This window comes from Giraffa tippelskirchi, chromosome 5 (genome assembly GCF_054371585.1).
Source record: "Giraffa tippelskirchi isolate mGirTip1 chromosome 5, T2T-mGirTip1v1.2.pri, whole genome shotgun sequence".
In the NCBI taxonomy this organism is placed as follows: Eukaryota; Metazoa; Chordata; class Mammalia; order Artiodactyla; family Giraffidae; genus Giraffa; species Giraffa tippelskirchi.
Genome location: NC_137279.1, coordinates 95,238,952 through 95,264,537, shown reverse-complemented (window position 1 = coordinate 95,264,537; position 25,586 = coordinate 95,238,952). Strand labels below are relative to the sequence as shown.

The window sequence follows — 25,586 nt, the reverse complement described above, 5'->3', positions numbered from 1 at the left end:
GTCCAATTTCATTCTTTTGCCTGTGGAAATCCAGTTGTCCCATCATTGTCTGTTGAAGAGACTGTTCTTTCCCCATTGTATGAACTTGGCACCCTTGTCAAAAATTGACTAGCTATTAGGACTTCCCTAGTGGTACAGTAGATAAGAATCCACCTGCCAATGCAGGGACACGGGTTCTAACCCTAGTCTGAGAAGATTTCACATGCCTCGGAGCAAAAACCCATGTGCCACAACTACTGAGCCCATGCTCTAGAGCCCACAAGCCACAACTACTGAAGCCCGTGTGTCCTAGAGCCTGTGCTCTGCAACAAGAGAAGCCACTGCAGTGAGAAGCCTGTGCACCATAACTAGAGAGCAGCCCCAGCTCTCCACAACTGGAGAAAGCCTGCTCACAGCAACGAAGACCCAGCACAACCAAACAAATTTTTTTTTAATTGACTAGCTATAAATTTATTATTTTATTTCTGGACTCTCAATTCTATTCTCTTGATCTGTATGTCTATCTTCATGCCAACACAACACTGTTTTTATTACTATAGCTTACTGTAGTCATTTTAAAAATGGGAAGTGTGAATCCTTGGCTCTGTTCTTTTTTTTTCTCTCAAGATTATTTTGGCTATTCAGAGCCCCTTGCAATTCCATATGAGTTTGTAGATTGACTTTTCCATTTCTACCAAAAAAAAGCTTTGGAATTTTTATTGAGATTGCATTAAATCTGTAGATCAGTTGCTTTGTTTAGTACTTCAATATTGTCTTCTTATCCATGGACATAGGATATCTTCCATTTGTTTAGATCTTCCTAATTTCTTTCAGCAATAATTTGTCGTTTCCAGTGTGCAAGTCTTTTACTCCATTGTTTACATTTATTCCTAGGTATTTTGTTCTTTTGAAGATATTATAAATGGAATTGCTGCTTTTCTTTTTTCTGGCACACCATGTGGCTTGCAGGACCCGGCAGTGAAAGCTCAGAGTCCTAACCACTGAACAGCCAGGGAATTCCTGGAATTGCCTTCTTAAATTCCTTTTCAGATTATTCACGGCTGTTATACAGAAACACAGCTGGGGCTTTGTGTTGATCTTGTACCCTACAAGTTTGCTGAATTCATTTATTAGTTCTACAGTCTTTCTTGTGGATTCTTTGGGGGTTTCCTCTATATGGGGTTATGGATTTCATCTATGCATAGGTATAATATTATTTTTCATTTTCAATTTGGATATCTTTTGTTTCTTTTTCTTTTCTAATTGCTCTGGCTAGAATTTCCAGTATTACTTTGTAGTTTTAAGTAATATTGTCCTAATGACTTGATATTAACAACTTTTTCATGTGTTTTTAACCATTTGGATGTCCTTCTTTGTGAAATGCCAGCTTATGTCTTTTGTCCACTTTTCAAATGAGGGTTTTTTTGTGTTTTATATATCTCTATCTATCTACCTACCTATTAATATCATCTTGTGATGACAGTTTTTATCAGATATGTGCATTACAAATATTTTCTCCCAGTTCATGGCTTGTCTTTTATCCTTTTAATGACATCTTTTAATGGACAGTTCTTAATTTTTTAAAAATTTTATTTATTTATTTATTTTCAGCTGTGCTGGGTCTTTGTTGCTGCAAGTGAACTTTCTCTAGGTGTGAAGATTGGAGGCTTCAGCAGCTGTAGCACATGCACTCTAGAGTGCAGGCTCAGTAGTTTGGTGCACAGGTTTAGTTGCACCAAGTTGCACCATGTTGTGTTGGCATGGAGTTGGACCGAGAAAGTCCAACAGATCTTAATTTTAATTAAGTCCAGTTCATCCATCCTTCCATTATGATTTTTGTATCTATTAAGAAATCTTTGCAGACTTCCCAGGTGGTCCAGTGGTTATGAATCCACCTGCCAACACAAGGGATACAGGTTCAATCCCTGGTCCGGGAAGGTTCCACATGCCTTGGGACAACTAAGTCCACATGATGAAACTACTGAAGCCCCCACTCTCCACAACTAGAGAAAGCCCACGCACAGTAATGAAGACCCAGTGCAGCCAAAAATGTATAAATATTTAAAAAAATAAATCTTTGCCTATCTCACTTCACTAATTTTTTAATACTAATTTCAGGAACTCACATTTATCCCTGTTTTAAATCCTTTCTAGCCTAGGCCTGGGCATACAAGTAAGCACACCTTCCATTATTAAATAACTTTGTGTTCTGTTAGTTCAATCTCTGACCTCATTAATAGCATTTTCAGTGCTATATGGCAATCTGGTCTAATAGCTACTAGTCTCAGCTTTATGTTTTTATAAATTTTATAAGTATGCCTTTTTAGTCTTTACCCAAACCCTGTAATTCATCATTCTCTCTGAGGTAGGGAGATTCCTTTATTGTCAAACCCAAACATCTCTCAGGATTATTAGGCATTGATTTGTTTGTTTTTTCTTTGATAGAGGAACTTTCTGCAGGACTGTGAGTCTTTCCATTTTAATTTTTTCTTGATTCTAGGGCCTTATTATTTGATTCTTACTAATGGTAACTATAGCTTCCCCTTCCAAGAGGGGGGGGAAACACCTTGCTATTTTTAACCTCAATTGCCTTCAACAGTGGGTGGATTTTGACAAATGGAAGGTCTTTCGTTCTGGAAATCAGCTAGGTGGGGGCAGCATCAGGGAAGAGCTCAATTTCCCCATAAGAGAGGAGGCGAATTTTATGAGGTTGTTAGATAGAATGAAGTTTATTTCCATGTTTTGATTTGGGAGAAAAAAAATGGTCAGGATAGAAATACTAATTGAGCAAGAAGAAAGAAATCATAAAACAATTTTATTTTTGTTAAAAAAACAAATGAAAACAACCAAAGACGTGTGGATCTGTGTTTATGTATTTTTAAAAAGTAGAGAAAGATATACAACAAATTAGTAACACTTAAGACTCAAGAGAAGTGAGACTGGATGGGATGAAAGGGAAAAAAACAGGGTTCCTTCTACTTTGCAGTTATTGAGTTTTTATTACAGGCTTTTAAATTATAATAATTTTAAAAATAAGTCTTGGGAAACTATATTGATTAGATAGCATGAGTCACATAAATTCTACTAAGGATTTGGGCAATTCAGGTGTCTGAGAGGGTAGTTTAGCATGATTAGAGAAGTGGCAGGATGTTGAATGGGCTTGAATCCACTGTAATCCCTGAGGATATACTATATATATGTATATACACACACATACACACATATACAGGCCAGAGAAGAACAAATTCCAGAAACATTTCTAATAAAAAGCCTTTACTGACTGAATTATGGGAGGGAAAAAAATGTCAAAAACAAGCTTCCACACTGGATTGCTAGGGGCAAATGCTGACACGAACACAGATAAAGCAGGACAATACAGAGCTTCCAGAAGCCTTTCTAATAATGAATCAGTGCACGGTTCTAATGAGCGGTGTGCAGAAGTAGGTCCATCCTTTTTTCTTCCTGAGTGTCTGGCTGATAACTGCAGTTGCATGGACGCTTCCAATAGCTTGTGTGATATACTCTTAGCTCCGGGAGCTGGCTCCACACCATCCAATGGCATTTGCTCTGACACTGCTTAAGGGTTAGGGTTCTGCTCCTCGGCCCTGCTATGTCAATTCATAACTAGGATTCGGTTTTCTCAAAGCCACCTAGGGATGAACAGTGCCCTGATTCCAGTACCACCCTCGCTTCTGAACGAGGGAGCAAAGGAGGGTGGAGGCCAGCGCCGCGCACGCGCGTCAACGCACGCAGGCGCAGTCTCTCTCCTTCCTGATCTCTCACATCCACCCCAACTCCGGGAAGTCGTTCCGTCCCGCCCTCCGAGAGCAGAAGAAGAATATGAGTGGACACTCTGGCTGTCCATCAGACTGGTTTCTCTTCTGCTTTGTACCATTGGCAGCCGGGGTAAAGGCCTGTGGGCCGACGTCGGCCTACTCCTTCGAGACTGAGAGACACCGCGGAAGCCGCTATTGGCGGAGGCCAGGGACCGCGACTGCTCACTTCCGGCGCTGGCCTCCACGATTCCTCACCCCGCCCCCGCCCCCGCTCTTGGCCTTCCCACCCCCCCGCTCTTCCACCATGGCCGCCTCTGTGTGGTGTAGGGAGAAGCTGGTCGTCCGTGTCCTCCTATAGCGCTTACTGCCTCACCCTCACCCCCTGGGGGCCGGAACCAAAGGAACCTCGCTCCCCAATCCTTGGGGCATCAGCCAGGAAGGTTTCCTACACCCTACTTCAGGGGCAGGACTCCTTTTTCCCCCCACCTCCTGAGGTAGAAACTTAAGGTTTTCCCAGCCTCTCTTAGGGTGAGAAGCCAGAAAGGGCTCCTTTTCCACTTCTTCAGGGACAGAAGCCTCTCCTACACTTCCCGTAAGGGCGCAGACCTTTAGCCCTGCATACTTAGGAGCTAACGGCGCTTCCTCAGCACTGCCAGTCCAGAGGCACGACCTAGAGGCCCGCCTGCCTTCGCCTCCTGCACAGGAGTGCCCTTTCGGAGAGGAGAGAGGCGTGCAGAGGCCAGGGACCCTTATCCCCTCCCCCCCACCTTGTCCCTCTTGCCCCCCAGTCCTTGTCAGTCCTAGATTCCCCGTTTCTAGGACTTCCTACCCATCCACTCCCGGGCCTTTTCCCGTCTCCCGGCTGCAGCCATGGAGTTACAGAAGGGAAAGGGGGCAGCAGCAGCAGCTGCTTCGGGACCAGCGGGAGGTGGAGGAGGAGCGGGAGCAGGAGCCCCAGGAGGGGGGAGGCTGCTACTTTCAACCAGTTTGGATGCCAAGGATGAGTTAGAGGAGGTAGGTGTGGGGGGTGGGGAAGGGAGTTAAGAAATGGGGTTGAGGAGGGATACTGGAGCGGATATGGGGTGGGGGTGGGGGAGGAGGCCTTAAAGTTTTTTCTAAGACAACACAAACACTGCTCCTGACTTCCTGCTCCTGAAGGAAGACGTGTGGGCCAACTTCCTGGACAGGTTGTCATAGCAACAGCAGCCACTACGGTGAAAATGGGGGGGGGGGCGTGTTGATGAGGAAGGGATATAGCATCAAGATCTACTGGATTTATTTTTGACATTCCTTTCACATATAGGCCACAGCTATAATTAATATTTAACCCTGTTTCAGTCAGGTCATATATTGAGTCGACAAGTAATGTATGTGTATGTAGGTGTTTTGGGGGGTGGGTCTGATAGGAGCTTGCACTAGATCTTGGAGCCTCCTCTTAGATAGTGTTGACTTCATGTAGACCCTCAATTGCCAGTGATGTTAACTGGGCTTTTAGAATGAGTGAAGACCTAAGGAAAAGTGAGTTGTGTTTTGTTACGGGTGAATGGGACCTAGGGGACTGTCCTTCACAACCAGGTAGCACACACACAAAGGAGGGAACATACAGGTGCTGAGAAAGAGGGTAACGTGAGGCGATGCCTTGGGCCTGAATAGGGATTTTAGACTACTGAATAATTGACCCCCCCACTTGTTCCTCTTGCCCTGTCCCTGACAGTCCAGAGTTGATCATTTATCCCTTTCCTGTGCTATACATGAAGAGACATACTTAGGAATATGAGACTGAGAAGTGTGACATGATTGCTGGATTGTTTGTAAGACCTAATACATTCAACTCAGTGGTTATCCAGGGACAGGACAAGTAAATTATTAGGCTCTGTCTCTTCATAGGCAATTCCCTGCTTCTGACTTTGTCACCGCTGTTGATCAGATGTTAGAGGGTGGTCAAGCAGATAGGTGGAATTCATACTGTAAGTTTGAAGGAATGTTGGTTCAGATGCAAGACGGCAGAACACATGCAAAAATGAGCTTTGTGAATCAAGAAGCGCCTGGACAGCAACCTTGTGGGTTATCCATCAAAAATGTCTGTTCACAGACACGCTTTCCATCATGCTTCTCCCTTGTAGTTCTCTGTGAGATGAATTAGAGTTTGTTTTCTCCTGTTGTTATCAGCTAAGGTAAATCCAATTAGGAACATAAAAAATGCTTATATATGAAACTTGAGTGCTACCTGCTGCACTAACAAGGCAGCTAACAATGCTAAAAGTAATGTATTCCTGAAACAAATACAAATGACTTTGCCAGGATTGCCTGGCATTTTAAATTGTCTACATGTTTAGAAATGGCCACTGTCATTGTCAAAGTATTTATTGAGCCCTGGGTTCTAGCACTAGATCTCTAGAATTGTAGCAAGAAAGTCATTGATTACCTTTGATCACTGCACCAGTTGGGTGGAGGGGAAAAGACCCCAAGGGTAGTGAAACCCTTGTTTACTTCCCACCCTGATTGCTGGAAGGGTCATCCTGTTCTAATTTGTACCACAGCATCCTGTTCCCCAAGGAGTGACATGTTTGCTAGCAAGTGAAATAATATGGCAAAAGGGGATCTCATAAGAGACGAAGCATTTATTTTCTTGCTCTTTTGGACTGTCTGAGAGTGAACTTTCAGCTGTTTCCAGAGAGAAGGGGGAGGGGGGGTCCCCTTTTTTTCTTGATATCCTTTGTGTTGTAGATGTTTCTCAGCTTGTCTTGGCCTTCCTCCTTTCCTTCTATGCCCTTTGTCCTTTGCCTCTGAATTTTCCAACATGCCTTGCCAGTTTCTAACCTCATGTGTGGCTCCCACTAGACCAGAGTGACTAAGGTTAAGACTTACTGGCTTCTTCCTCTGGGTCTCGTCACACATCTCCGCACTCAAAACTTAGTATTGACTGATCTCTGGTTGTTCTGTCTTGGTTGTTTCCAGCATAGTCCCACCTATTGCCCAGGAACACAGTAGGGAGACCCAAGGCCTGCCTTCCAGAGCTTATCATCTAAAGACTGAGTTAACACAAGAAAGGTGAAAACAAAAACCCAGTGAGGGTTGTGAAGAGACCGGAGTCATAGCTGAACGTGATGAGGAAAGGCCCTTCGAGGCCTGGAGTGTGAAGTGCTGGTGAGGAGCATCACAGGCAGGGGCTGTGACCCGTCTACTCAAGGGAGCATTTGTCGTATCCTTTCTTCTCTTTGGCCCTGTTCTTTTCTTTGAATGGGGAATTCTTGCTCATCCAGATTTGAGGAATGAGATAAAAATAGTGCCAAAGATTGGAGGCATTTAGAACACGTAGCTCCTAATCGCACAAGCCTTCAAAGCTCCTGGTCACTCCTATGTGGAGAAGCACCCTGTCCACTTTGAAGTAAGGCTAAAGGCAGGAGCTGTGGCTCAAATAAGCTGGAACCTCCTCTTAAGCTCTGGACAGGTATCAGTTTTCCATTTGGTTAGAAGTATCTCCCTTCCAGGTTTTCTCCAAGGCGCATCCAGTCTGTGAAGATTCTCCAGGGAATGGCCTTTGAGTCATTTCTGATTTTTTTCCCTTTAAATCCTCATTTCACTTACAAGTGACTCTCGGTTGTAGAATACTTGGAACCCAGTTTGTTCAGTAACTCTTTACTAATGTGAGTCCTTGGGGACTTTGTAGGTCAGATCATATCTTTTCCTTAAGCCTTTGAATTTTAGTCTCTGAAGGCCACTGACTTCCCATAAGGGGACAGTATTTAAGTATTTATTATTGTTGTTGCTTAGTTGCTAACTCATGTCCAACTCTTTGCAACCCCATAGACTGTACCCCTTCAGGTTCCTCTGTTCATGGAATTTCACAGGCAAGAATAGTGGAGTGGGTTGCCATGTCCTCTTCCAGGGGATCTTTCCAACCCAGGGATCAAACCTGAGTCTCCTGCTTGGCAGGTGGCTTTTTTACCAGTGAACAACCTGGGAAGCCATTAAATAATATAGTTTTTAGCAAACTGTGTGTTACCTGGAGGAAGGAGAAGACACTGAGAGGTTAGAGCAATCCTCAGACTTGAGTCTCAGCTTCAGGTATATACTTGCAAATTAGAAGACCTCCCTGCTTTCCACCCTCTCTCCATCTACCGCTACTGTCATGGAAACCATGGTAAGGTAGTCTTAGTATTAGAAAAATTATTTTAGAAGCTCCTAGAGATGGTAAATACTTACTCAGCTTTCTGAGGTGCTGTCATGAAGGGCTTCCTCTGAACAGTCATTCTGCCAGCAGTTGTTGGCAACTGCATGTGTGGTTCCGTCTTTACTAAGGGCCTCGGTTGTCTGAGGGGAAGAAGGGGTGCTACTACTTGATTGTAGGGATCTGGCTCCCTACAGCCCTCTGAGGAGATGTGGTCCTCCAGTCACTCTGAATGATTTGTAATTAGTTCACTCATCTCTGTTTGGGAAAGTAATTTCCGTAGTTCAAGAAGAGCAGTATCCTTTATATATTTCTATTGCCTGGGAAGAACTGACCCTCATATTTCTTGCCTCATTGCTTTTATTCACCCATCCAAATTCTGGACTCTCCCATTTTCTACATCCTTAGTTAGGCCTCCCTGTTCCAAGATGCCAGTTTTCTTTCTTGACTGGGCAGTGACCCATAGAAATGACTCAGACCTCTGAGTGGAGCTTAGATATCGAGGAGGGGCCTAGAGAAACCTGGTTCAGTCCAAGGTCTCTGTGTTACATCACAGGGAGCAACTAGGCCAGCCCTCCAGTTTTGCTCTAGGATCTTGGTGCATTGTCCATCTGTCAGGCCTTCCCTCTCCTGTACTCTTTCCTCTTCTCTCACAGAAGGCAAAAGTAGGAGAGGAAGCTTTTCAGCCTGGTTAGGGATTTACCAGTGTCCTGTGTAGGGCTCAGTTTTCAGGAGTCTCCAAGGACATGCCATTAAAAGTAGTGGCGGGGGGCATTGAAGGGTGGTCTGGTCCTCATGGATTCAGTTGTGATCACTGAGCTTCTTCACAGATGAAATAGAGTCTGATTCAACTGAGACTATATGCTAGGTGCTTTCACGTATGTTAACCTTGTTTAATCCTCAAAGCAACCTTATATAGGCTCTGTCTTATTTTTTTAGGTAAGAAAACCGGAATATTAGAAGTAAAGGGTTAAGTAAGTTTGGGTAATTTAGGTAACTCACCTAAGATTAGCCCAAGGCTTACAAGTGGTAGAGGGATTCTCCTGGTCCTTGTTTGTCCATTGGCTTCACAGCCAGCTGCTCTTTTGACTTCTCTTGCATCTCTGTTGATTCAGCAAAGATTTCTTCCTTTTTATCACAAAGTGATGTCTACGGTTTTATGATGCTGTGCTGCTGCTCGCTCACCATCCACTCTGAAACTGCGTGTTAACCTAGGCCGGGTAAGCAGGGCCTCCCAGAGCGCCCAGCAAGAACAGCCTGGATTTAGCAACTGGAGGAACTGATAACTGTCTTAGATGAAGAAGGATAAGACTTAAAAAGAGAAGATACAACCTGAGGTTATTTTCTTCCCTCCCCTTATCATATAGGAGCTGAACTAGGTAATGATGGATCTCAGAGTTTGTGGAAGAGGTGGGTTGTGAGATTTACAGCTCAGCTTTTCATGTGATCTCACAGCGCCTTTTCACAAGTACTCAGGTGCTGTTGATTAAGGCTAAGCATGCTGATGTGACCTAATTTGGAGGATAGTCAGACCTGATGTTGGGCAGTGACGTTGTCAAACCTGAGCAGCTTTTTTTAATTTATTTTTTATTTTTTTTTAAACCTGAGCAGCTTTGAGCCTAATTTAGGTTGAATTTTTTTGGCTCTGGGAGCTCCTTGCCTTAATACTCATTTCTGCTCTGCTCTTAGGTAGGGAAGGATGTAGACAACTTCAGGATGATGGTCAAAGGAGAAGAATGATGGTCAAAGGAAAAGGAAGATGGTCAGAGGAGAAACATGATGGTCTTTCATTCCTAGACCTCTTTCCTATGTCCTTATTTGTCAGTAGTTCTCAACAAGATGTTTTAAAAGACTTAGGAAGTAGTTTAGGTAGTTTAGGAAGAGGCTCACTGACTAATATGAGATACACTTTGTCAGTATTTTCTTTATCCTTAGTATTAAATGCTTTGGAACAGGATCTGTGACTTAAAATCTCCTTAGAATATTGAGCACGTATTGTGTTATAGAGTTTGCCTTTATAATTAAGAATGGTCCTTGGTGCATGCTGGTGCTAAGTTACTTCAGTTGTGTCCAACTCTTTGCGACTCCTCTGGACTGTAACCTGCCAGGCTCCTCTGTCCGTGGGATTCTCCAGCCAAGAATACTGGAGGGGGTTGCCAAGCCTTCCTCCAGGGGATCTTCCCGATCCGACCCTGGGATCGAACCCTTCTCTTTTTTTAAAAAAAATTAGTTTATTTATTTTAATTGGAGGCTAATTACTTTACAATATTGTAGTGGTTTTTGCCTTACATTCACGTGAATCAGCTATGGGTGTACATGTGTCCTCCATCCTGAACCTCCCTCCCACCTCTCTCCCCATCCCATCCCTCAGGGTCGTCCCAGTGCACCGGGCCTGAGCGCCCTGTCTCATGCATAGAACATGGACTGGTGATCTATTTCATACATGGTAATATACATGTTTCAATGCTATTCTCTCAAATCATCCCACCCTCACCTTCTCCCTCACCTTCTCCCACAAGAGTCCAAAAGTCTGTTCTTTGCATCTGTGTCCCTTTTGCTGTCTTGCATATAGGGTCATCGTTACCATCTTTCTAAATTCCATATATATGCGTTAATATGCTGTATTGGTGTTTTTCTTTCTGACTTCACTCTGTATAACAGGCCCCAGTTTCATCCACCTCATTAGAACTGATTCAAATGCATTCTTTTTAATAGCTGAGTAATATTCCATTGTGTATATGTACCACAGCTTTCTTATTCATTCATCTGCCGATGGACATCTAGGTTGCTTCCATGTCCTAGCTATTGTAAACAGTGCTGCAGTGAACATTGGGGTACATATGTCTCCTTCAATTCTGGTTTCCTTGTGAACCCTTGTTTTATGTCTTCCGCATTGGCAAGCAGGTTCTTTACCACTAGCCCCACCTGGATTTTAATGCAGTGCTCCTCACCTTTGTTTCACTAGAGACCCTTGAAGTTTCAGTTTGGCCTTTTGTTCTCCACTAGTTCTTTTCTTTCTTGTGCTCACCTTTTTTTTTTTTTTAATTTATTTTTTAAGTTTTTGGAGGGACATTTCAACCATGAAAAAGTAGAGAGAGTAGTGTAACTGCCCTGGAATGATCACTCTGCTTCAGTACTTATCAGTACATGGCAGTCTTGTATCTCCCTTTAGTCTGCTCTGGATTATTTTGAGGCAAATCCAAGATATATCATTTCATCTGTAGGTACTTCGTATATATGTCTATGAGAGATGGACTTTTTTCTTTTTAACATAGCCACAATAGCATGCCTGAAATATTAATAATTCCTCAATGTAATAAAATACTCATTGTTCAAATTAACTGTTTCATAAATCCTTTTTTTTTTTTAAGATTTTTTTCCCTAAAGTTCCTCATGTGCTTTACTGGGTTTCTTGTTTTGGGGGGGTTTTTGGGGGGCTGTGTGGCATGGCTTGTGGGATCTTAGTTCCTGGACCAGGGATTGTACCTGGGCCCACAAGCATCAAAGCAGAGAGTCCCAACCACTGGACCACCAGGGAATGCCCATAAATTCTTTTTGTAAGTGTTTTTTTCAGATCAGTAACCAAACAAGGAGCACACATTTGTTGCATTCATTTGACATGTCCCTTTAATTTTTTAATAACTTTTTAAATAATTTCAAACTTATAGAAAAACTGTTAAGACCTAGAACTCTCAAATACTCTTCTTCCGGACTCACCAGTTGTTAACATTTGCTGCATTTGGTTTTCATTTTGTATACATGTTATTATTTTAACCTTTTGAGAATAAGTTGCAGCCACGTGCCACTTAAGATTTAAATACTTCCAGGAGTATTTCCTAAGAACAGGATTCTCACTTACATAATCCCTGTTTTATTATCTAAATTGGAACATTTAACATCAGTATGTTAATATTACTTACAGTATATATTCACATTTTACCAGTTGTCCCAATAATGTCCATTATAGCAGCCCAGAATCACACATTGAATTTAGGTATACTGTCTCTTTTATTCTTAGTCCTGTCTCTGTCCTTCACCTTAAACACTTTTAACAGGCCAGTTATTTTATAGAATCGCTCAATTTGGGTTGTCTGAAATTTCAGCTGTCAGTTTGTGTTGGTACTTGGGATACTAACTCTGATTGCTTGGTTAAGATGTTGTCCTCCAGAATTCCCTTCAGTTATTTTCTCTTTGATTAATAAGTGTTTTGAGCCTATGTAACTATATACTCTTGAGAAAGTTTAACCTCTAGTTTTAGCATTAATGATATTTCCCTGAATCAGTTATTACTCCTGTCATTCCTTCTGCGTTTTTAGATGGCATTCCACTGTAAGGAAGAGCTTTCCCTTCTTTATTTGTCATGTATGTATGTATCTATCAGCATGGATTGTGGGTCCTAATTCTGTTTAAGGAGTTGTCATTTTAAGTCTTTTTTTTTTTTGACCTGCCACATGGATTGTGGGATCTTAGTTCTCCAACCAGGGATCAAACCCAGGCCCTGGTAATGAAAGCGCCAAGTCCTAACCCCTGGACTGCCAGAGAATTCACTTAAGCCTCTTCTAATACATGAGGTTCCCCTTCCCAGCTTTTCCCCCTGCAATTTAAATGTTAAAGAAACCAGGAAACCTGTCATGGTTTACACTTTCTGGATTTTGCTGATTATACCCCCATGGTGACTTGACTTGTAAACTGGTAGTTAGGTCTGGGGATGTGTTGTTGTTTAGTCGATCAGTTGTGCCTGACTCTTTGTGATCCCATGGACTGCAGTACGCCAGGCTACCTTCAGTATCTCTTGGAGTTTGCACAAACTCGTATCCATTGAGTCAGTGATGCCATCCAACCATCTCATCCTCTGTCACCCCTTCTCCCTTTGCCCTCAATCTTTCTCCGCATCAGGGTCTTTTCCAGTGAGTTGGCTCTTCACATCAGATGGCCAAAGTATTGGAGCATCAGCATCAGTTCAGTTCAGTCACTCAGTTGTGTCTGACTCTTTGCGACCCTATGAACCGCAGCACGCCAGGCCTCCCTGTCCATCACCAACTCCCAAACCCATGTCCATTGAGTCGGTGATGCCATCCAACCACCTCATCTTCTGTCGTCCCCTTCTCCTCCTGCCCTCAATCTTTCCCAGCATCAAGGTCTTTTCCAGTGAGTCAGCTCTTTGGATCAGGTGGCCAAAGTATTGGAGTTTCAGCTTCAACATCAGTCCTTCCATTGAACACCCAGGACTGATCTCCTTTAGGATGGACTGGTTGGATCTCCTTGCAGTCCAAGGGACTCTCAAGAGTCTTCTCCAACACCACAGTTCAAAAGCATCAATTCTTTGGCACTCAGCTTTCTTTATAGTCCAACTCTCACATCCATACATGACCACTGAAAAAACCATACCCTTGACTAGATGGACCTTTGTTGACAAAGTGATGTCTCTGCTTTTTAATATGCTGTCTAGGTTGGTCATAACTTTCCTTCCAAGGAGTAAGCGTCTTTTAATTTCATGGCTGCAATCACAATCTGCAGTGATTTTGGAGCCCAGAAAAATAAAGTCAGCCACTGTTTCCACTGTTTCCCCATCTGTTTGCCATGAGGTGATGGGACCGGATGCCATGATCTTAGTTTTCTGAATGTTGAGCTTTAAGCCAACTTTTTCACTCTCCTCTTTCACTTTCATTAAGAGGCTCTTTTGTTCTTCTTTGCTTCCTGCCATAAGGGTGGTGTCATCTGCATATCTGAGGTTATTGATATTTCTCCCGGCAATCTTGATTCCAGCCTGTGCTTCCTCCAGCCCAGCGTTTCTCATGATGTACTCTGCATATAAGTTAAATAAGCAGGGTGACAATATACAGCCTTGACGTACTCCTTTTCCTATTTGTATCCAGTCTGTTGTTCCAGGTCCAGTTCTAACTGTTGCTTCCTGACCTGCACACAGGTTTCTCAAGAGACAGGTCAGGTGGTCTGGTATTCCCATCTCTTTCAGAATTTTCCACAGTTTATTGTGATCCACACAGTCAAAGGCTTTGGCATAGTCAGTAAAGCAGAAATAGATGTTTTTCTGGAACTTTCTTGCTTTTTTGATGATCCAGCAGATGTTGGCAATTTGATTTCTGGTTCGTCTGCCTGCCTCCTCTGATGCTTCAGCAACAGCCTTTCCAATAAATATTCAGGGTTGATTTCCTTTAGGATTGACTGGTTTTATCTCATTGCTGTCCAAGGGACTCTCAAGAATCTTCTCCAACACCACAATTCAAAAGCAATTCTGCAGCACTCGGCCTTCTTTATGGTCTAACTCTAACATCTGTACGTGACTACTGGAAAAACCATAGCTTTGACTATACAGACCTTTGTCGGTAAAGTGATGTCTCTGCTTTTTAATACACTGTCTAGGTTTGTTACAGCTTTCCTTCCAAAGAGCAAGTGTCTTTTTAATTTCATGGCTGCAGTCACTGTCCACAGCAATTTTGGAGCCCAAGGAAAGAAAATCTGTCACTGCTTCCACTTTTTCCCCTTCTGTTCGCCATAAAGTAATGGGACCAGAAACCATGATCTTAGTTTTCATCATGTTGAGTTTCAAGCAAGCTTTTCATACTCCTCTTTCACCCTCATTAAGAGGGTCTTTAGTTCCTCTTCACTTTCTGCCATTAGAATGGTATTATCTGCATATCAGAGGTGGTTAATACTTCTCCTGGCAGTCTTGATTCCAGTTTGTGATGCATCCAGCCCAGCATTTCACTCTGCACAGAAGTTAAATAAGCAGAGTGACAGTATGCACCCTTATGGTACTCCTTTCTCAATTTTGAACCTATCAGTTCTTCCCTGTCCAGTTCTAACTGTTGCTTCTTGACCTCATACAAGTTTCTCAGGAGACAGATAAGGTGGTCTGATATTCCCATCTCTTGAAGAATTTTCCAGTTTGTTGTGATCCACACAGTCAAAGGCTTTAACATAGTCAGTGAAGCAGAAGTAGATGTTTTTCTGGAATTCCTTTGCTGCTTCTGTGATCCAGTGGATGTTGGCAATTTGATCTCTGGTTCCTTCGCCTTTTCTAAATCCAGCTTGTATATCTGAAAGTTCTTGGTTCACATACTATTGAAGCCTAGCTTGGAGAATTTTGAACATTACCTTGCTATCCTGTGAAATGAGTGCAATTGTGCAGTAGTCTGAACCTTCTTTGACATTGCCCTTCCTGGGGATTAGAATGAAAATTGACCTTTTCCAGTCCTGTGGCCACTGCTGAGTTTTCCAAATTTGCTGGCATATTGAGTGCAACACTTTAACAGTGTCATCTTTTAGGATTTGAAATAGCTCAACTGGAATTCCATCACCTCCATAGCATTGTTTGTAGTAATGCTTCCTAAACCCCACTTGACTTCACACTCCAGGAATTCTGGCTCTATATGAATGATCACACCATTGTGGTTATCCTGGTCATTAAGGCATTTTTTGTATAGTTTTTCTTTGTGTTCTTGTCACTTTTTCTTAATCTTTTCTGCTTCTGTTAGGGCCTTACTGTTTATGGCCTTTATCATGCCCATCATTGCATGAAATATTCCCTTGATATCTCCAGTTTTCTTGAACAGATCTCTAGTCTTTCCCATTCTATTGTTCTGTTCTGTTTCTTTGCATTGTTCATTGAAGAAGATCTTCTTGTCTCTCCTTGCTGTTCTCTGGAACTCTGCATACTTTCCCCTTTTCCCTTGCCTTTTGCTTCTCTTTTCTCAGCTGTTTGTAAAGCCTCTTCAGACACCACTTTTGCCTTCTTGCATTTCTTTTTCTTTGGTATGATTTTGATCACTGCCTCCTGTACAGTGTTACGAACCTCTCTGTCCATAGTTCTTTAGGCACTGTTTATCAGATCTAATCCCAATGAATAAATCTATTCATCACCTCCACTGTATAATCATAAAGGATTTGATTTAGGTCATACCTGAATGGCCTAGTAGTTTTCTCTACTTCGGAGATGTGACATGATATAAATTTTTAAAAAGCTTTTTTGGGACCAGAGATATGTCATAGGTGATGGTATAAAGCCTTCTAAATTTTTTTCTCACCCCTTCACAGAGATTGGAAAGATGTATGAGCATTGTGACGTCGATGACTACTGGTGTCTCAGAGAGAGAGGCCAATGATGCCCTCAATGCCTATGTGAGTATAATACTCTCTCTGTACCCATTTCTACTTCTTTGAAAGCTTTCAGACATGATCAGAAAGATGGAAAGACTTCAGTGTTTAGGAGCTAGGGGTTGAAGCTAATGTCTTGGTTTCGTGAATCAGGCTTCCCAACTCCTCTCTGTCTTTCCTAATCTGGGAGTCCCATCTCTTAGAGCCTTAGGCATCATTAAATAACAACTTTAAAAAATAACTTACAGTTCTCTGGTGGCTAATTTTCTTTATAAATCATCCTCACATATTTGATCTTTTACATTTCTTAATCATAGGTTGAAGGATTTAAAGTAATAAGTGGAAAGGACTTGGAGTAGTTTCTGGCACACAGTGAATGTTCAGTAAACATTTATTGTTAGTAATTGTTCTTATTATGTCTTCACCTTACAGATACCAGGGGTTCAGTGATTTGCCCAAGTCTTGACTATGTTTCTTGCGGCTCCCTCTCTACCGAAGGCTGTTAAGGTGTGGAGTAGGATTTTCCCCCCGTTTCAAACACTTTATTTTCTGCCTCTAGCCTTCATGAAGCCTTGGAGAAAGCAGTATGGGTCCATCCTTTCTCTCCACCTCTCTCCTAAAACAGATGCCCAACACTTTTAGCTGATGATTCTCCTTTGCAGGTTACTCAAAGTTACCCCAAGTTTTCTAGGAGCAACTGTGCTCAAGAACTTTTCTCTTGAGTGACAACTAGTTTTTTCTTTCCTCTTATCCCAGGTATGCAAAGGCCCCCCGCAACATGAGGAAATCTGCCTGGGCCTCTTCACCCTTGTCCTTACCGAACCAGCCCAAGCCCAGAAGGTAAGACTCCCTACTCTGGCCCCACATCCCCTTCTCGGATATGATATGAGAGAATGGTGGAACTTTTGGTTTAACTGGTTTAGTATCAGACCCTTTATGCAGGGCTGGATCATCTTGTTCTCCAAATATAGTTACAACTCCCTTTTCACTCAGTAAATGGGTCACTCTCTTACTCAAGTCCTTTCTCTTCAGATCCTGAAGCTAAAAGGTAAGAAAATGCAGTTGTGAGAGTGAAAAGGGATTTAAAGAGTTTTAAATTGTAGATTTTTGGGTCAGGGCTAAAAGAGTTGGGAGTTAATCCAGAGAAGAGCACAACTGTAAGCAAGTCTGTTGAGAGTTCTTATCCAGAAGAGTGTGACCTGTGGTTTGCAGGTTTTATCATTGCAGGTGAACAGAAAGCAGGTTTAACATTGCAGCAGGTAGGATTTAAATTAGACAGCTTGGGAGTTTCCTAGAGGCCTAGTGGTTAGGATTCTGGGCTTTTACTGCTGTGGCCTGGGTTCCTGCAAGCCATGCAACATGGCCCACTCCCCCACTCCCTCTCCCCAACTTAATTAATTAATTATGCTTTTAAAAATTTATTTATTTATTTGACTGTGCTGGGTCTTTGTTGCTGCCCACAGGCTTTCTCTAATTGCAGACAATGGGGGCTACCCTCTAGTTGTGGCATACAGGCTTAGTTGCCCCGAGGCATGTGCAGTCTTCCTGGACCAGGGATTGAACCCATATCCCCTGCATTGGCAGGCAGATTCTTAACCACTGGACCACGAGGGGAGTCCTAGAAAGCTTAATGTTAGGTGATGCCATAATAATGTAGTGATTAAGAGAAGACTGGAATACATTGGAGTCAGACTTCCTGAGGAATACTATGTGAAAACTAGTCTGGGGTTCTTCACAAATGGAAGAGTCTCTTTTATGTATTGATATTAATAGAATGGTTTAAGAAAGATCCTTCCTTGAGGTGAGGGACTGAGCAGGATGTTCTCTTTGGACTCCATTCTTTCTATAATAAAGTAGCAAAATCCTGTCTTTTGCCTCTCTGGATTTCCGCTTTCTCTGTCCTTGAGTCTTGCATGATAGTTTAGAGACACATGTTGTATCTGGCATTAACTGCACGACACTAACAGAGAAGAGCTTGGTGTGGGGGAATTCAGTTTTCTCCTTGCCTCTTCCTTGAACAAAGGGAATGTGAAAGGAAACAATCATGCTGTGTCCAGCATTGTGTTCGCCTCTATCCAGACACTTAATCTTCTCAGAAAGCCCATGTGAAACTGGTGGCTTTGTTCCCTTCCCCCAAACTGCTCTCAGTGCACCTGTAAGAAACCTGGAGGTTGTTTGTTCAAGGAGAACCAAGGGAAGAGCATTCTCAGGGACAAGGACAGGATGCCCATGGTCCCCTGGCTTAGCTGCTTGTGGTCATGGCAAACCTGGGGTGAGGGTAGGTGGTAGGGCAGCAAGTATTGACAAGTCCCTGGCTTCCCAGGGCATTTCTGGGCTGGGACATTGTTGAGTTAAGTTGGCGTTTCATTTTCATAGCAAATTTATCATTGAGAACCTTAAAGACAAATGAACGTCTCCAGTTTGGTGGTGTTAATCAGTAATGTGGTCCAGCCCAGCCTCACTGTTTTAAAGAAAGTGTTGACAAAGATGGGGGTGAAGGGTTGGGGTTAAGGTTTAGTTTTCTCTCATGTGAGTTTTTATACATAACAAGTAAAACCTTATTTAGTCATCTGAGTGCAGATTCGTCTTGCCCACTGGTTTTATTTGTGTTTCAGGTGAGATCTGAATCAGCTAGGGTAAATCAGTAAATCTCGGTGAAGAGGGCAGGGCCCCATTGTATTTCTACCTCTTTGTCTGAGAAGTCATAGGACTATGCATTATAAAGGCTTATTATGTCATGAATTTGGCCATCCAGACATGACAAGGCACTAGAGCACCTTGTCTTCTTTTTGCCCCATGAGAGTGGCCCAGGCCCTCACCTTGGGTCTCGTAGTTGGTTGACAGAGTTGGTTGCATCAGGGTTATTTTCACATGCTGAAGGTTTCCAAAGACATCCCCTACCTAGGAGCCTCTTCAGACAGGCCTCTTCAGACAAAGTGGGTGGAGACTGTGAATTAGGAGGATACAGTTTTAGGCAGTTGAGGAACTATCAGGTATGACTCATTCAGAGGCCTTGAGCCAGGTCAGAGAATGGTGGAAGAATCTGTGCCCCATCTCCTAGTGCTTTATCCTTCTTCCTTAAAAGGGTGATTGTCTTAGAATACTCTGTCCTGCAGAAGTTTTAGGTGGGTGTAACTGATAAGTGATCCCACTGCATTGTTTTAGGCTTCAGTTTAAACCAAGGGAAGTGTTTCACTTGGAGTTAATTCTGTCTCTGGAACAGAAACTTAGTTAAGGAAAGAGCTATCAGGTGTTGGTGGAGAGTGGAATGTACCTGGGGTGGATTTTGTTCCAGTTCTACCTTCCTAACTTGTATCTGCTCTGTCGGCAGCCTTGTGTTTATATTCTCTGAGTTTATTTCCTATTTGATGTCCAAACTGAATCGCTGGGAGCAGGCCTGGCTGGGGGACTGCAGTGTGGTGGGAGGCTAAGTTGAAGGCCTTAACTTCTGCTCCAGTTCTAGTAGTCAGGGGATATAGGTGATAGGAAAGGATTTAACATTGATGCCAAGGTCCTTCTTCACCAAAGATACAGCACCAGGCCCTGGCAGTTCTTGGTCCAGGTGCTTCTCTTGGCAGATAGCTCTAGAAAGAAAGTTGGGGGCTGTGAGGGCCTAGGCTGGGACATCACTGTTCCCAGCACAGGACAGGTATCCTACCTCAGCACCATCCTGTCACCTTTCCTCTCTTTTGGGACCCTCTGTTTCCCACTGAGTTTTTCCACTGATCTACTTATCTTCCAAGCCAGTCAGCACACTGGCACAGAGTTTGGAGAGACAACTGGCAGCATCAAGAATATGATATGATGTGATCCTCCTGGTGCCCAGCTGCATGCATTACTGGCAGTTGTGGTTTAATAAGGTCCCAGATGGAGCATGGAATTAGGCAGCCAGAACCTGCTTGCTTCGTCTGACCCTGTGTCTCCTGAGGGGCTGTCCTTCCCTGTCAGGGTCTCTTCTGCATTTCTGGGATTTCTGCTTTCCTTTGAACAGAAGGAAACAGCTCCTCTCTTACTAGTCGTGTCTCTGTCTTTGGCCTGACATAGGTCTCCCTTCTGCCTCTGCATCCCTTATCCTCTGCCCATTCTGTGACTCACTCCTCTAGGGAAGGCTCCAGGGCTGAACCACATATACTGACGAGCAAGTTGGCAGTAGTTCACTGGCTTCTCTTACCTCTTGTTCCCTTGCTTGTACTTTTGATCTCCCAGCCCTCCCTCCGGCAGATGGAGTCAGAGGATAATCAAATTCTCCTTTGAGCATGAAAAGTTTATGGCACATGGGGGACTCTCTTAAGTGTTTGTATTTTCATTGGAATGCTTGTTTTGACTTAAGGATAATAGAAGAAGTGGAAGTAGGATAGCTAATCTCTTAGGAGTCCCTAGACACAGCAAGAGAGCAGCTGGTCTTGAGGATTACTTCTCTCTTTCTCCTTTTTAAAACAAAATTTTATATATTTTTAAATTTTTTGGCCATGCCACACAGCATGTAGGATTTTAGTTCCCAGACCAAGGATCGAACCTGCACCCCCTGCATTGGAAGCTCCGAGTCTTAACCACTGGATGGACCGCCAGGGAAGTCCCGGAGTACTTCTCTTTTGCACGCTTAGGATGAACGAGTTTAGGAATATAGTAGTCTCAAAGCCACTGTAAACTCTTAACCTGCATCCCCAGCAGCCTCTTCTCCTTTTAGTTATTTCTGATGATATGTCGGAATGATTAAGAGCTTGGAGTCCAGAGTTGGACTGCTGGGATTTGAATCTTCCTCTTATCTCTAATGTAACCCGGGGCAAATTACTTTAACCTCTCTGTGCCTGTTTCCTCATTTATAAAATTAGAGATGATAATAAATAGGATGACTATGTGATTCAGATGCAATAAATAGAATATAAAGTTTTTGCACAATGCCAATGCATGTTCCCTGTTATAATTGCTATTATTATTGATGCTGTCCTTGCCACTGGCCATCTGAGGTTGTGAGATACTGCCTATCTATAATTTTTCCCTTTGTGCTGAGACCCTGACAGCATAGAACCCAGCAGGCTGAGGAGGTTGCTAATGAGGTCTCCTAAGGTAATCCTCCAGGAGTCTGGTCTCGGTAGAGAGACAGGGTGAGAGAAACAGGAGCTCTCAGAGGAAATTGGCATGCATTCCCTTACCTCCCCCAGAGTTTGATGTGCTAAAGGACCCCTCCTTCGTCAATACTTGTCAGAAGCAAAGGGCAGCCTGGAGAAAAGAAGAAAGATGTTTTGTTAGGGAAGTTTGGTTTGGGTCTGCCCTTTCTTTCCAGGATCCTGGTCCATGGATCCTTTTTCCTTAATACTCTTAGCCCTTTGTTTCATCTGGCTGTGACAATACTAGTCTAAAAATCTCTTTGAGATCCTTTCCGGCCTGTTCAACCAAATCCATTCTGCAGTGACCTTTTAGTGGCAGATGAAAAGCAGATGGCCTCCACCTGGTTTTGCTCAGCTGGTGGCTTCAAACAGTGTGATGCTTCCTAAGGAGGGAGGTAAGGGGATAGGGAGCCTTTCTTAGAAGGCTTTTCTGTCTTACTAGAGTAACTCAGTCCCTTTTCCCCACCCTGAGTGACAGAGCAAGGAATAGATTTGGGATGGTGGAGCCTATGGAAGGCTTGTGGAAAGTCTTTCCTGAGTGGAAAGGCTGTGTGTTGGTCGTTGAATGGTAAGCATGCCTTCTAGAGCAGAAAATTTTTCACTGCCACTTGTATCCCATTGGTAGTATTTACGTTGGAGAGGCTAGGGGGCAGGGGGCCCACTATGAGTGGGGTCAGGAGCCTATCCTTAGCTTGCTGGCTGCTCACAAACCTCACTTCTTACAGTGTTACCGGGACTTGGCTCTGGTGAGTCGTGACGGCATGAATATTGTTCTGAATAAAATCAACCAGATACTCATGGAGAAGTACTTGAAGTTGCAGGATACCTGCCGTACTCAGGTAAGGTCAGAAAGAAAAGAGAGATCCAGCTCAGAGACATAACAGAATGGATCCTCTCCTAAGGGGAAGGGAAGGAGGAATCAGGGGTAACACACCCCTGTCTTTGTACACCTAACTTATAAAATGATTGGATTAGACCCTTTCTCAAATTTAGAGGCCCTTTTCTTCATACGTCTTTTTCTGTCTCCTTTAGTTGGTATGGTTGGTACGGGAACTAGTGAAGAGTGGGGTTCTGGGAGCCGATGGTGTTTGCATGACGTTCATGAAGCAGATTGCCGGTGAGTTGGATGGCAAGAGCATAAAGAAGAAAGGAGTATGCAGTATGCCCAAGTCCACACAGGGAGAATGATTGAGTGCCTAAGGGACTTGATTCCTGGATTGCTTAGAGTCTTTCCTTTTGACCCAGGCATCTGGCCACATATGTTGCACAAAGAAATTGAAAAATTACAGGGGGCCTTTTGAAGCAGTAAGTCTTGCTTCATTTTCTGATATAGAATATTTAGCCTGTTGTTGGCCTCTTGTAATCAATTCTCACTCTGGGGTTTCATGGCCTATTGGATCAGGACGAATCTGGAAGGAATGGGGGAGAAATAAGGGCAAAATAATTGGTTCTCATCTCACTGTACTTTCAGAGCCCCCGACATCTTCTCTGGCTCCACCTCAATGTCCTAAACACTTAGGGCCAGTTTGAGGGACAAACTGTGTCACAGAACAGACCCTGACATTTAGGTTTTGTTATCTTCTTGGCATCAGAGACATCTGTCTGAGCCACTGATTATCCAAGAGTCCTGCCCCTGTGACTTCTGTTCCCAAGATTACGTGTGTTTTTTCAGAAATGACCCTGTCTCTCTACCTCACCATTGCCACTTGGTTCTTTGCTTCCTCTTCAGGATTTTATATAATAGTGATGCTCCCATTGTGATGTGTATAAACCTTAATCTACGTGATGTGTGACTCTGTAAATTGAATTTTTACATTAGGACCTGGGGCAAGGCATAGCATTGTTGTGCTGGCTATTTTTATCCATTCTCCTGGCACTTTCTTCCCTGTTTGGCACTCCTAGTCCCCACTTCAGATCCTATGATTTTGATCTGGCATTACTGCTTGTTTAATTCTGCCCCAGGAAGTTTCATAGCCAGCACTCGAGACTGTGATACCTGGAGACCAAAAACCCTTGGCCTGTCTTGAGCTGAACACAGGATTTGGGACATCCAGTGGTTGGACTGCAGCTGTTGCTTGCCTCCTGCACTTGTCAGGCCCTGTTTGAAATGTCATCTATTCTTTCCAGCTGTGGGCTTTTCATATCTCCTTCCCAGACATTCCCTTTTAGGGGTTAAAGTAATCCCACTCCAACCCCCTGTCTTTGGAAAAGTAGTAGCTCTGGTTTCTGGAAAATCCTCAAACTTTCCCTTCCCGTCTCTCTGGAGGCAAAGAGGGAAATTTTAAAGCCTGACAAAACAAAGACAGTTTTTTCAGCCCTCAGAACATCAGTGATGGGATAACAGTTAGGCATGGAGCAGTAAGAAGGAGAAGACGTGTACTGGCTTAGCTGAGTCACTAATCAGAGCCATTCTGACTCTCTGTTTTCTCCCCCTTTGATAGGTGGGGATGTTACGGCAAAAAACATCTGGTTGGCAGAGAGTGTTCTGGATATCCTGATGGAGCAGAGGTAGAGTCTGTCGTGAAGGGTGGGGCAAGAGCTGGATATGGCCACAATGGGTGTGGGTGTGGGATGCAAGAGTTGTGTGAGGAACTGTTAGTGGCCCAAGAACACCTTAGTTTAGAGGGGATGAGGTGCGGAGGGAGCGGCCATGTTCTGGTGGCAAGAGAAGGAATTAATGCCATGCTGTGGCCCAGGGATAAAAGAGTGGGAAAGAAGGTTTTTACTAAAATATCTCGGAGCCCAGGAAAAACTCATTTCATCTGATAAGGGTTTATTTTTGATCCAGACCTCCATGGAATGTTTATCTTTGGCGGGAGGTAGGGGAGAATGAACTCAGCAGAGTGGGGCCAGCCAACCACACAGACCTGGCAGGTACCCCTGTTCTCCCTTCCAAGACTGTCCATCCTCCCCATGCCCTCCTTTTGTTGAAGTGGCACAGGGGGTGGTGAGAATGAGGAGGTCACTGAGGCCAGTGGTACAGAGGGCATGAGACCAGCTGATTCTTTCTCTTCTCCATCAAAGTAAAGGACCAGAAAATTTGAGGGCTGGTCCATATTTGAACTTGTTTGGGCATGAGGCCTACCTCTTGGTCCTGTGGCCTCAGTCTTCCTGTTGTGTGATTTCAGAGTCTATTTCTGGGAGAGGACACCGCGGTAGTCACATGACTGAGACGGCTGACAGTCTCTGTATTTCCAGTGATTTAGAAGAATGGACCTCAGCCCTTCCTCACACTTGTGAAAGAGATGGCTGTGTTCTGTGTACTGCGGAACTTGAGAGCTGTGCCAGCTCTGCCAGGCAGTGCCACCTAGTGCCCTGGGCCTGGATGTGCAGCTGCAGGTGCGGCTGGCAGCACATCTTCCATCATTGGTACCAGCACACAGCACATGAGCTCCTAGCAGTTTCTTATCAGATCTCTGTTTGTCTTAAGTCACTGGGCGTTCCTAACATGCTGGGTCAGAGGGTTTCACTTTGATCTTTCTTTTCATTACCCCATCCCACGTCTCAGATACATTCATCACCTCCACTAGCAATCTTCCTAAGAAGTGGTTTTTCTAATTTTGTTCCTGGTGCCAGATACCTCCTGTCCCATACTTTAAAGCAGAATTTTTCTCATTTGGGCAGTCAAAGCACAGTCTTACTGTACAGGTGTCAGATAACTGCCCTGCCTTTTCTCTTGCCCTCCAAAAAACTCAACATCTTTTAATGCAAATGAATCCTTAGAAGTTTAAAACTGTCCTCTTTCACACCTTCTTTCCCACTCCTTCCCAGGTCTTTTTAGGGGTGTGGAATTAAAAGGTAACAGGTTGGGGAGGGGGACTCACCCCAGTGGCCTTGGCTGCTGCTTTTACTCTGTGAAAGGAGAAGGCCAGAGTCTCTTAATTAGGTGGCTTGAGGCACTTTTCCGGAATCAGGATGTTGCCTGGTTGGATTAATTAAACTTCCCATCTTCTTCCTCTGGTTCCCTGTCTTCCAGCAGGGGTGCTAAAACCCTTACAAACTGCTTGCTTAGGGGAGACAGCTCCCCATTTTTGGTGATTTGAGCCAGCGTTGGAGTCTTTGAATCTCCCCACAGTTTTTTAGTACTCCTCTTCAAGCAGCAGGGAACACAATTCTTCCATTACCCCCTTTTCTCCAGGGAATGTCTAAAACTCCTGGGAAAATAGGCTTTGCCATCCAAAATCATGTTCTTCTTTTCAGATTATGATTTAAGGCAGGTGCCTCATTGACTGGGAGTGGGATCAGTGGCCAGAGAACAAATCAGGGGAGCATTTGTGACGTGGTGGGCTGGTAATGACAGTGTGTTATGAAATCTCCACGGTCCTGAAAGGGTCTTGATAATCCCCAGAGGTTCCTTGGGCTGCACTTTAAGAACCGCAGACTGAGGGACACGTGCACACCTTTTTGTTCCTAGCCGGGGTCAGGGAGAAGCTGTGG

At 43.7% G+C, this 25,586-nt stretch overlaps 1 protein-coding gene across 4 annotated transcripts in view; it reads left to right on the top strand.

Moving 5' to 3' along the window:
* INTS3 (integrator complex subunit 3) overlaps window positions 1–25,586 on the top strand; it is a 62,815-nt gene that overhangs the window by 19,141 nt on the left and 18,088 nt on the right. The window contains exons 1-6 of one of the 4 annotated variants that reach the window (XM_081494869.1): window positions 4,032–4,249; window positions 15,982–16,065; window positions 16,798–16,881; window positions 21,875–21,988; window positions 22,182–22,266; window positions 23,591–23,657. In XM_081494869.1, the coding sequence (XP_081350995.1) occupies window positions 15,997–16,065; window positions 16,798–16,881; window positions 21,875–21,988; window positions 22,182–22,266; window positions 23,591–23,657 (419 nt within the window). In that variant the 5' untranslated portion in view covers window positions 4,032–4,249; window positions 15,982–15,996. Of the gene's footprint in view, window positions 1–4,031; window positions 4,770–15,981; window positions 16,066–16,797; window positions 16,882–21,874; window positions 21,989–22,181; window positions 22,267–23,590; window positions 23,658–24,283; window positions 24,489–25,586 lie in introns of those variants that run through there. The other 3 variants (XM_081494868.1, XM_081494871.1, XM_081494872.1) reach the window with 3 other exon arrangements.